Raw genomic sequence first — 12,500 nt, 5'->3', positions numbered from 1 at the left:
TTCTGATTGGTTTGAAACCAAGAAGCCGCCCGAGGGAATGCTCGTGCTTAATGCAAAATCATGGCTTGTGCAAGGGACAAGATACTGGCAGGTTTTTTTCCCCTCAAAAGTCTAGCAGTAGCCATCCTAAAAATAGATAATACAGAAACTGATGGGCCGCATTCCATCGTAGATCGAGACCTTTGGGTTGTGGACTTTTGCATACGTAGAATCCTATCATCTTTTGAATACCACTTTGGATGCTCTGCCACTAACTATGCTGCCACTGAGCTACAAGCGCTGATGAAAGAAGGGCATACATAACTGAACTAAGTTCGGGGACAGACGTTTTCGAGTTTGTTTTGATCACTCCTTTCTGGGCCATGCCAATTTCGACAACCGTCCAAAAAGCATTGTAATATGATCTTCATGAGACAATGTGTTGGCCCTCTGAAAGCTTCAATCATATTTTATGTATTTAGATAGAAATCTCGCAGCATTTCTTTTGAAGAAAGATGGGACATTGTAAAATGGACACCTATTTCCAGAGATTCGATCCGGCCGTCTCATACTAACCTTTGGACCCATGAGAGCTATTGAGAAGGACCCTCCGCTATTTCCCCCTGCCCTTCCCACTAAAAGCAAATATCAAAGCAAATGAAACAATTTTTCTACGATTATTTTACGACCAAGACTAACGGCCAGGATAGTTTAAGTGATGAGCCCAAGCTTTTGATTCAACTGAGAAGTCTCTTATTGGTACCCATCCAAGTAAACTAAACGATTAGCCCTTCCTATGGAGGATAGGATACATTACCTGTGTGCTTGGGATGCAAGCTGCAGAGCCTTGATTAACACAGTTAAATTCCGCGGTACTGCATTGGTGAGGTTTTGTAGTGGCTGGATTTGAAGTTGGTGTGAGTGGAGGAGCGAGTGGCAATTGACCATTGAACTGATTACAGCCTGGGGTGAAAGAGACATCGTCAATTCCAATGTCACCAGTGTATCTATCACCACGTACACCTTCAATGATCACCTGTGGGAAAGAAAATTAGAATACGATTCAGTTTACCATTGGAGAAATTCAGTTCCGCGTTCCAGAGTTTCATCCTTAACTTTAATTTGGAAAGCAACTTTAAAAAGTAAATAAATGAAGACAAACAAGCAAAGGTTACTTTTTCATATTGCATATTAATTCTGCGGCGTACACACGTATTGCATTCTTAAACTAGTGAGCCTTTGACGTCATTTTCTCCTCGATCCAGCTCTCTCAAGAACATAATGTTAGTAATGGCGGACCATTAAATAGGAAAATTACAGTTAAAATAAAGAGGTGTCTTTTTGAAATCAAGGCTTAAAACGTGGGTCACTTAGTATTTTGTTAACATAGTTTTGAAATCCAAAGAAAAATATAAATTGATTTTTTGGTCACAGGGGCACTTTAATAAGTGCGAGGATCACGACTCTATTTTTCGAAGAAAAAGCGTGTGGTTTGCCGATGGCTGCAACGGCCATCTCAATCTCTACATACATATCTTTTCAAACATTAACTCGCTTTTGTCTGCCACGCAACTCGGATTGAACTGTACATTACAGAAGGAACCTTCAACCATCATCAGTTGTAACACAGATTGAGTCAAGAGTCAAGCGACCCATGCCAACCACAACAATGTTTAAATGCATATCCTGTGTTACAACCAGGTTTTCCTTTCACTCTAAAAACTCATTGCCTCTCAAGAAAGCTTGGACGGCAAAAAAGCGGGTTAATTCATGATAAACGCGCACGACAATTAAACACTACAAAGAGGCTGTAACGCCAAAACATGGCTTGTCTTTCATATACCGGATCCGGAATAATTAACGTCCATGAAACAAAAGAACAAAGCAAACCCAACAATACTTAGTCAGAATAACAATGGTTCTTTCGTCTTCTGCCATTTTGGTCCGGCATATGAAAGTCTACCCCGAAACATTCACTTGTTTTGACTCTCCAAAAGTATCTGCATACCTTTTCCGATGGAAATCAAACAATATTTTCTGTCTAAAGTCTGCAAAGCCTATTATGCTCGGCTAGGACGTGCCAAATTCTTCTGACTTTACTTTTGTCTTCTTTCTTACCAATCCTAAGGACAGTATCTTGAACAGTCTCGCTATTTTGTTAACTGCGGTGTTTCACATTTTCAATTAACTACTTTCGCGTGGGAAAGTGATATCGGAAAGAAATGTTACCGAGTGACCAGAGTCCCTTTTGATGTTACAACTCGGCAACTAAGACAGAATGAAGAAAACTCTCCAAGCAAGGCACTCTATTTTAACCCATTTGCTGAAATAGTGTCTCAAACGTCATTTGCCTTATTTGGGTGCTTTGAGATGGTGAAATCTATCTAGGAGTTAGTCTTATTTAACTTGAGGATCGACCCACTCAAGGAAAGTAGGCGCAACTCTGTCATTCCCGCAAGGATTCCTGGCTTCTGCAAAAAAGGTAAATTTGTCAAAAATTGATAAGAAAATACAACAAAAACCTGAAAGTCTTTGTTTGAAGACAGCTGAATAACAGCCCTGTTCCAAATAGCTCCCTGAGAGCCAACTTTTCTCCAGACTGTTTGTTGGGCCGATCCATTCCTGAAGGTCCTAATGTACACGTTAAGGCTCTCCGCTGAGTCACCGTACATGTGGTAAAAGAACCGGAGCTTGCAGGGACTTGAACCGGGGACTATTCCCTGGAAGTTCCGGCTGACAAGCCATGCTTTGTCACCATATTTTCGCGGCCAAGATGTTTCAATGTACGTGTAGTAACCATTCTGAGTGGTGTGGTCGGATGGCGGACCAGTGTTGAAGGAGGCTGTTGCACCTGTTTGGACAATAAATACCATGAGATTCCGCCATGTTGGAAACTGGAGCGCTGAATGCACTGTTTTATAAACGACTGTTCCTTACGACAAAATCGGTTAGAGTAACACATTCTGTTTTCATTTGACGCATATGACTCGGCTTGAAAGGCTTGAAAACACGAAACTGGATGTTAGTGACAAATGAATGTTCTTTTCATTTTCTTTCGTCACCCAGATATGATCACGATTCACACTAACTCCATTGATGCCCCTTACTATACAGTAAAATCCCGCTAGTAACAACCTATTTTTAAGAACACGTTAGCCTAAAATTTATCGGTTAGACGCCCTCTAAACAAGAACCTGTTGACACTAACATTTGAAACAGGTTCATATTTTCTAAGGGATAGAGGAAAAAGGGCTGCTGTATAGGGGATAAAGGCCGAATACCACTAAATTCTGTTTTCTACAACGCCATTGTTTCCTTCAGGTAATAAGAACCGATAGACCTAATCGGCTAACTTAATGTTGTACCCAATTCAAACCCTTTGGGAATGAAACGTAGGTATTTCCATATCATTTAAATATGAATGCTACATTATCATGCAAATACAATACACAAAGAATCTTAATCCCGGGAGATTTGAATTGGGTACAACATTGAGTTAGCCGATTAGCTCTATTTAAGAAAATAGATAGACTAAACTCTTGTTAATTACCATTTATGTAAGAATCGGTTTAGGCTAAATTTTAAAATGGAAGGTTCTTACTTGCAGGGATTTACTGTATTGAAATGTAGAATTCATCCACACAATATTCAAATCGTATTTGAAATCAAGCATGCTACAATCACCTTGCAATCGTATCAGGGAATCTTTCCTGACGTCGTTATTTACAGTTGAGTTTGCTCACAAAAGGCATTATTCTAATATACAAATTGACTTCAAAAAGTAAAAGAACTTAAATTGTTAGACTTGTTAACTCTCCAAATCTTTTAGCTTTCATAACGAGCCAGTTATTAGCCATCAAACACTGATAAATTCTTGGGTGGCAAAAGCACTAATCACCCCATACATTCTTTCTAAAATTTCGAATTTTCAAAGCATCATTGCTCAGAGATTATCGGGAATATCCCGTTGAAATTTTCAGAGAGAGCTTATGCAATACACTTTCAAAATTCAGTACTGTACTTTTTTCCCCGGCTGATTGATTAGATAACGATAACCTTGCGCTTAAGAGGTTAAACTTTGCGTTCATAACTTCGAGGATCATAGCTTCGCTTAAAAACCGAAAGTAATACTAAAAATGTCCCAAAAGAAATGCTCCTAGACTTTGATTAAAGGGCCACCTTCGATCCGAGAGGCTTTTCGACCGTCTGCTTTTGTTATCCAAATTCGCATTGCTTATTGCAGCGATCTGATTGGATGAATTTCAGCTTTGACGGGATTTTTAAAGGCCCACCTTCACCCAAAGGTCATTGCGGTCGTTTGTTTTTGTTTTTCAAATGACGACTTGTCGAAATACGTGATGTGATTGGCTACAGGCACTCAGGCGAATCACGCAGGAAACAACATGTCAGATATTTAGGTAATTTCGTGTTACACAAAATTCAGTCACGGTGCGCAATGACGTTTGGGCGAATGTGGGCCTTTAAGTACGAAAATTGTTCCCCGGCACGCAATGCCTGTAGGGTGAACGTGGGCCTCTAACTCTCGCGGACCGGCGTCGTTTTCACAATTCAAAAGGTATTAATGACCAATTAAGAGGGTCAATAGGATGCACCAACCTTTCCTTCGCCGCCAGTCAAAGTTATCTTCACTACTCTGTGTCCAATCACAATATCCTCGAGAAAAGTCACATCTCGTTGCGTACGCACCTATAAGAAGAATTAAATGAGAGGAAACCCAGCACCGTTGTCTCAAGTTCAGAGAGAATGGGAGGAGAGAGGGTGGTGACAATTCTTGCAAGACCGCTTTGCACCATCGTTTTCGGTTAAACCGTGACAGTATATCTTTCTTGTAAACAAAACACATTCAACGCCATATGAGACTCGTTATAAAGAGACCCTTGCAAGGGAGAAAAGTCTACTTCCAAATATTTTAAGAAAGCGGAGTCAACACACAGGAAAACAAAGGGACTCGCGAAGGGCTCAGAAAAAATAATCAAGGCAAGTACCGTAACCGCTAAGACTGGTTTGCACCAGCGACTCTAGAATAAGCACAAGAACTATGGAGGTTCGCCCTGTTGATTACTAATTACATTAGTGGTTGAAAAGAGATCCCACATTATCAGCATCATCATCATATCTCTCCATGCCCTACTCTTTGAGAATAGCGTGTAGATTCTTTTACGTCCCACAGGTTTATGAACAATGAGGGGTTGTGAGACGGGGCCTACGGTTTATCGTCCTCATCCGAGAAGACTAGGCAGTCTAACCATTTTCAGATGTCATTACAAAGCCAGCACTTCCTCCTCGCCAGTGCGCGGTACCTGGAGAAAATTATGCATTTCATCAATCTTTTCTGGACTTCAAAACTTAACAAACCAGGATAAACAAAGGAACTTTACATACCACATTGAGTTTCATCCGAATTATCACCACAGTCATCGTTGTAATCACAGACATAATCATTGCTAACACAAGATTTCCGTGTACAGGTTTTGAATTGAGCAGGACAACTGCTAACAACAGGGGGGAGGGCACAATCAACAAACTGAATGTCATCAATAGCGATGTCTCCTGTAAACCATCGGCCACGGATGCCTACAAAGAAACCAATTCGGTTTTCGTCATTTACGCCAAAAAATAACATTGCGCCCTGGCTTTTAAGTGCTACTATGATCAAAAATCGTTTTCTTTTTTTTCTTCAGATTTTGAAAGTGCGTTCGATTAACACCTGACTGGCAAAAGTTTGAGCTTTGATTTTTATCCAAAGGCTGTTTACCTCGAGTGTAACTTTCGGATTTCACGGCCCGCCATTACTCAAGTTCACAACTGACCCATTGGACCTCAGAAGGGTTGGATTTGGGGAAAGTGATGTCATTTACACACTGGCTTAAAATTTCAGCGTGTAAATGCAGCTTGTTTATATGAGCAAAAAACGAGTTAAGAAGTCTGAAAGCCCGAAACTCCCGCGCTGTATTTATCAATTCAGCCGCGTACACACGCATTGCAATCTTAAACTGGTGAGTCTTTGACGTCATTTCCTCCTCGATCCAGTTCTCTCAAGATTTTAAAATTAGTAATGACGGACTATTAAATAGCAAAAATTCCAGTTAAAATCAGTAAACAGATGTCTTAGTGTGTAGTTAACGTAGTTTTGAAATTCAAAGAAAACGAAAAGTTGATATTTCGGTCACAGTAGCACTTTAAGTTGCATAACTGAAAGTTATGGCCCGCATCTTCAAGTTCAATTTATAGCCGGAAGCACGAGAGCCATAAATTGAAGTGGGAAAAGCCCCCTGAAAAGAACAAGGCGACGTAAGTTGCAGTAAGGTGCGAGAAAACGAGCTTAGCAAAATATTGATTGCACGGAGGCAAGAGTGGTATTCATAAATCGCCACCAAGAAATTACTCTGTTGTTTTTGTGCTAATCATCCTCCATAGCCTCACTTTGGAGTAAAAATTGTATTGGATTTTGTTCTTGCGAACGAGGCTAGTGAGGATAATTAGCACAAAGACAAAAGAGTAATTTCTTGGTGGCCATTTATGAATACTGTCGATGGCCCGATTAAATTGACCATCCGTGACGAGCGTACAATCTGAGAACTATCAATACAAAGCGATCCACCGTCAAGGCACATAAATTAAGAAAATTGGACGTACTTTACCATGAGTTCATACATGTAGCTGTGAAAAGCCAAAGTGAACAAAAAAAGGCCAAACTATCGAAGACAGTTTCTGAACAATTGTGACCTTACCATGCGCATTATCCAACACAGCTACAGTTTGAGATACATGGTACTTGGAACAGACATCTCACAAGAACTACGTGATTCACCAAAACGCTACTATTTGGACACAGTTCGATGTTACTCAAGTTAGAAGATTTATGAACGTTACTTCCAAAGTTACCAATCGCGATCCAAAGATTTGACATTCCTGCGTTGTGTCTTCAGTAGAGGTGATCAAGACACTGACTGTTATCAGGAACTTATGACTACGAGTAAACAACTGATACTTATGGTAATGGGTATACACCGCACATATCACATGCAGTCTCATGGTGGTTTACACATCTTTCTCTGTGGTGAGGCGCCTCAGTCAATATTATTTTGATACCCCCCGCCCCTCCCAACTGCTGTACTGGGAATCTGACACTCCGATAAGACCGAAATCACAAGAACAACAACCTGTTCTATTCTCCTCAAAAACCGGTCCTAACCATGAATGTTTTTGAAGGCGTTGAAAAAACTCGCAGCACGTGTTTTATCCGGTCAAAAAACTGCTGCTCGTCTTTTAAACAGTACATAACTAATAGGCCACGTTCGATATATCAATATTCACATGATATGAGGCTTTATGGTTAAATTTGAATATTGTTTTGTTTAGAAATCTCCCTTGAGGCTTGTGAGACAAGAAAACAGAACTGAGCCGTGAAATTTAACCATAAAGCCTCGTAGCTATGCTTGAATATTGATACATCGAACTTGGCCAATTCATCGCTCGTTATTTTTGAATTGCTATTTCCCTTGTAAATTGCAAATTTCATTTATACGCCTGTGACGTAATAAGAGGCCTCGCGTATTGATTGGCTATATTGACAATAAGTTGCGACAGAAGGCATTCTAAATATGGATGCTCTGAGAAAGCAATACACTAGAAGTAACGGAACGCTTCTAGTTACCTACATTAATCCCTTACCCTGGAAAAGAACTTGGAACGGTTGGCTCTTCTTTCCAATTCCAACGACTCCTTGCAGCCATCTGTTACCTTTGTTACGAGATTTCCTCCACCAGAGCGTCAGTCTATTGCTTGTGTTCACGTAGACACTGAGCGATCCAATGGAGGAGCCATACATGTGGTACCAGAAAGTCATCTTACAGTTGGAATGCGCCTTGTAAAAGAAAAGAAGAGAAAACCCTAATGCGGTGATTAATTCTTTTAGGATAAACTACGTATGCTGAATATTTATGTGATTCAAAGAAAACTTACTTCCAACACCGTCGGGAGTTGTTGGGGGGTCCACGGCTACACGTAATGTGATGCCTGCCGATTGCTTTGAAACTCCCCGAAGTATTCGCTATTTTCCCCAATTCCATAATACAGTTCATTTGAGGGGGTGGGGGAAGGGAACTTATTTGCATTAAAGCAATGGATATCCAGTTCACTGAAGCACGATACAGTCCGAAAAATTAATAACTTGTATTGTTTTTTTTATGTAAAGAACCCTCCAAAACGTATTGCATTGTGTGAATGAGGGAAATAACAAAATTCCTATCGCTAACGTCCACTCGATTGCCATAAATCCGAAGTAGATTCTTCGTCACGTTTATCAAATTGGAGCTTGCACCGAGTTACTTGCAATCTTGGACATAACGAAAACCTTACCTTCTTGAATTGAGGGCTTAACAACCTGGCCCTGTCTCCAATACGGCCGAATGTTGTCTCAATATACATGAAATAACCTTGATTGGTACCAGTGGTATGGTCTACCGAGGGCCCTGTACCAAAACTTGGTGTTCTGCCTCGCTTGCGACTCCAATCAAAGTGGTCTTTGTCAGTATTTATCCAGCCGCACTGATTGCTCTCGAATGTGCACGTATTCGCTGTGAACAAGAAAGACGGTACCTCATTAGACATATATGACTAAAGGAGTCTGCGTATCTACCCCAATTGTTCTGCACGCGAGGGAGAACCTTACCTTCCCGCGTTGGTTTTGTATCAGAAATCTCACTCGTTCGCTGCCCTCACTCATTCGATTTCAGATACTTCACCAACTCGTGTGAAAATCCCGTACGCGCGTGCTTTCAATGAAGTAATCTCTATTTTCTTCACGTAACTCAAGTGAACAAATAGATTCCATGTTGCCGTGCGTCTGTTCAGTAACAGATCACAAATGACGTCAATATGTGGTAAGAACAAACAAGTGGCATACGAGCTGATAGCCGAGTGTCACTAACGTTCTTACCATATTTTGGTGTCTTCTGTGATCTTTTAGGGAGCTTAAGCATGCGCGTTTTTGAGACGCGGACGGCAACCGGAAGTGAGCTGTTTTCCTTTTTAACATGTCTTCGCACAACCACATTTACATTGCCAAGTATCTTTTCTCCATTAGAGATGATTAGTATAAAAATCTGGGAGACACCACTGTCCTAGCGCGCGAAATATTTTTTTCCGGTTGCCGTCCGCGTCTCAAAAACGCGCGTGCTTAAGCTCCCTATTAGGAAGTTTTAGAGACGTCAACGGCGACGGCAACGAGAACGTCACAAATTGTCATATTTGGTGGACAAAAGCAAAAGCTTTGCAAGCTCTGCACGTGCGTTTTACATTTTTTGTCCATTTCCTTGGAATAGTCACGAAGTGAGTGATAAGAATGACGCAAATTTATGTTTTGAGATGAAGTTCTCCTTGCCGTTCTCGTTGCCGTTGCCGTTGCTAAAGCTCCCTGTTACTTAACAGACGCACGGCAAAATGGAAACTATTCGTTTCGATCATAGGTAAGGAATAAGCAAAATGCGTGCATTATTGATCTTATTATACAAACATATTTATTTCATAAGGGATATTATTGATCTAATTTCAGACTCTTCTACTATTACATTTTTCATTTCTTATTTATATGATGCAATCTTATGTGTACATTTTGTTGTATTTTAAGTTTTTATCATCGGAGTTGAACATTGGATATAGAACCTGTATCATATTTTTATTGGTATTGTTATTATTATTATTATTATTATTATTATATTATTATTATATTATTATTATTAAGTTTCAACATCATGCTCTGGCTGTTGTCATTGCCGTCTTTTCTTCTGTTAGGCGAGTCCTAACAAATGACCAAAGGCTAACAGAATTATCTCTTCTTCACATTTCCAACACTTTCCTCAATATCCTTGCAGTTCCCAACAAGGCAGTTTTTTGCATTACTCCAACATTGAATGGTATCCCTAGCTTTCCAATCCACCTATCAAATCGTTTGGTGACACTTCCAAGGGCTCCTATCACTACAGGTACGACTTCTACCATTTTGAGTTGCCACAACACCAGTTTTCGATTAGTCAATCGATTTCAGAACTGGCTTTAACAGTCTTGTAACAGGACATAAAAATAGCTGACATCAAAACCAACCACCTTAAATACTCGTCCTATTTGGAACGAGGCCTTATTCCGGCCTTAATATTTGACAGTGGCTGCGTCAAATAATTTCGTTGATCCCTCAGCATCTAGCTTTTGCAACTGATTTCAGAGCTGTCTACAGCAGTTTCTTTCACACGAAATTACACACAACCCGACCACCATACTTACAATCAATCCACGCTAGGATGAGTTATCTCGATACCAAAAATTATTATGGAAATGAATCCAAGTTTTACTCATTCAGCGCTAACACCCATTGCATTACTCCAACATTGAATGGAATCCCTAGCTTTCCAATCCACCTATCAAATCGTTTGGTGACACTTCCAAGGGCTCCTTTCACTACAGGTACGACTTCTACCATTTTGAGTTTCCACAGTCTTCCGATCTCAGTCTTTAAGTCCTGGTATTTTTCCACTTTTTCCCTTTCTTTTTCCCCTACTCTTACATCAGCTGGTACAGCAATATCGATGATTATCCCCTTTCGCTCTTTCATGTCAATTACAATTATTTCTGGTCTTCTTGCCTCTATCACATTGTCACACTGAACATTGATATCCCACAATTATTATTATTATTATTATTATTATTATTATTATTATTATTATTATTATTATTATTATTATTATTATTATTATTATTATTATTATTATTATTCATACTTACGGCAGAACCTTTCATCTGAGCCATCGGCACAATCCAAGTTGAAATCACAGACTTTGCTTGTCGCTATACATCTACCATCGCTGACACAGGGAACCTCTGGTAGAATACAGTTGTTTGGAGCAATCGTGGTAACAGGTGTCACTGTTGAGCCAACTCCTGGCAGAGAACCAGTGAATGGTTGGCATTTGGGTTCAACAGCAATGCTAAGATCGTCAATAGCGATATCACCTTGATATCCCCTGCCTCTAACACCTACAAGAAACGACAATTTAAGTTAACTATGGATTGCATTCATTTTTATTTTATTGTGCTCAAGTTCAAGGACAAAAATCGGTCGGCGGCTATGTTGGTAATGAAACTTAAACCAGGAACAGCGGAGACGTGAACCTCACTTTAAAACGAAAAGGTTCGTTAAAAATGAAAATTGGCACGATCGAACAATTTTGTGAGCCAGAAACAGATCTGCGTTCACAGGCTGCCGTCTTGTCTTTAATTTCTGCAATGTTTTCTTTTGTCTCGGCAAAACGATACCACCGTTGGTAACGTACGTCCGGATATGCAAGCAATTAGATGCACGCCGAATTTTAACATCCAACAGGAAGTGTCCCTTCAAAAAGCGCCCGCAAAAGAGGAAACACTGTTGTGGACACATTGTTTCCCGCAATGTTTCTTCGGCGCGCAACAAATTCTGAAACATTTTTGCTTCTCGGGAAGCAAATTTTGCTTCCGCAAGAAATGTTTCCTGGGCCTTAAGTCCAAGCGAGTGCTACCTATTTCAAGTCCAACAATGACGTAACGGTAAAGGTTAGCGTTATTTTCAGCTTAGGGTACACGCAGCTGCTTATCCTCATTTGAGAAGCAACGTTTGGGGGACACTTTGTTACGTTTATTGTCTGTACTCCGAGACAAGAGTGATGTTGATGTTAAGGAGAAGAGCAAGGGGACACCTTGTGACGCTTATTGAAATCCGCGTTTATCTAATGGACCTTACTCGCGTGGCGGCCATATTGGCCACAGACAGCAGATTTCGTACCCGGAGCGTCGAGTTGAAATGTTTGGGAACCAGTTTCGGTGCGCACAAACAACAGTTTTCAATCCCTCGGGACTCACATGCCGCCATGTTATTAAGGCCTATTACTTGCATTTCTGGACATATCTGCCGATGGTCGAGTGAACTGTTTTCTGTTGAACATCACAATAACGAGAGTAGCACAATATTCAAGCTTGATTCACACTAGCGACGCGAAGGAAAAAGCAAGAAATGTTAACGCGAAGGACGCCAACGCAAGGAAGGTTAGACACAAAGGTAAAATCAAAACGGACTTAATTTTTACTTAAAATGCGAGAGAGCCATCTTGGTTTCAACTTTAACCGAATTGGCATAGGACATTCGCGTTTGCGTTGCTCTGTTTACACGTCAACACAAGAGCCAAGGAACGGAATGATTTTTTTCCAATTCCTTGTATTGTTGGCGCTTGCGTTTACCTTTGCAAAAGGCTGTGGTAGTTCTCGTGGCAATTTAAGACAGACGCAGACATCAAATGATCCAATAAAAATGCACTTAATGCAAACAGGAGACGATATGTGCGAGAAAACAAGCATACGTAATTGCATTCAGTTAAAAAACAGCCCAAATTTTGCTTCCCATCCCATCCGAAACCAAGGCAATTGCACAGTTATTTCCAACAGTTAATTATCTCGCGAGGCTAAAGTTAACTTAC

The 12,500-nt window shown here is 40.4% G+C and overlaps 1 protein-coding gene across 1 annotated transcript in view; it reads right to left on the bottom strand.

Moving 5' to 3' along the window:
* Positions 1-12,500, bottom strand: part of LOC138018374 (MAM and LDL-receptor class A domain-containing protein 2-like) — a 252,304-nt gene that overhangs the window by 54,376 nt on the left and 185,428 nt on the right. The window contains exons 97-100 of the mRNA XM_068864996.1: positions 5,383-5,574; positions 4,597-4,686; positions 2,502-2,830; positions 797-1,015 (exon numbers count right to left, since the gene is read on the bottom strand). Of these exons, the coding sequence (XP_068721097.1) occupies positions 797-1,015; positions 2,502-2,830; positions 4,597-4,686; positions 5,383-5,574 (830 nt within the window). The remainder of the gene's footprint in view (positions 1-796; positions 1,016-2,501; positions 2,831-4,596; positions 4,687-5,382; positions 5,575-12,500) is intronic.

This window comes from Montipora capricornis, chromosome 10 (genome assembly GCF_036669925.1).
Source record: "Montipora capricornis isolate CH-2021 chromosome 10, ASM3666992v2, whole genome shotgun sequence".
Classification (NCBI taxonomy): Eukaryota; Metazoa; Cnidaria; class Anthozoa; order Scleractinia; family Acroporidae; genus Montipora; species Montipora capricornis.
Note: the sequence above shows the minus strand (reverse complement) of the source record. Positions and strands in the feature narration are given on the sequence as shown.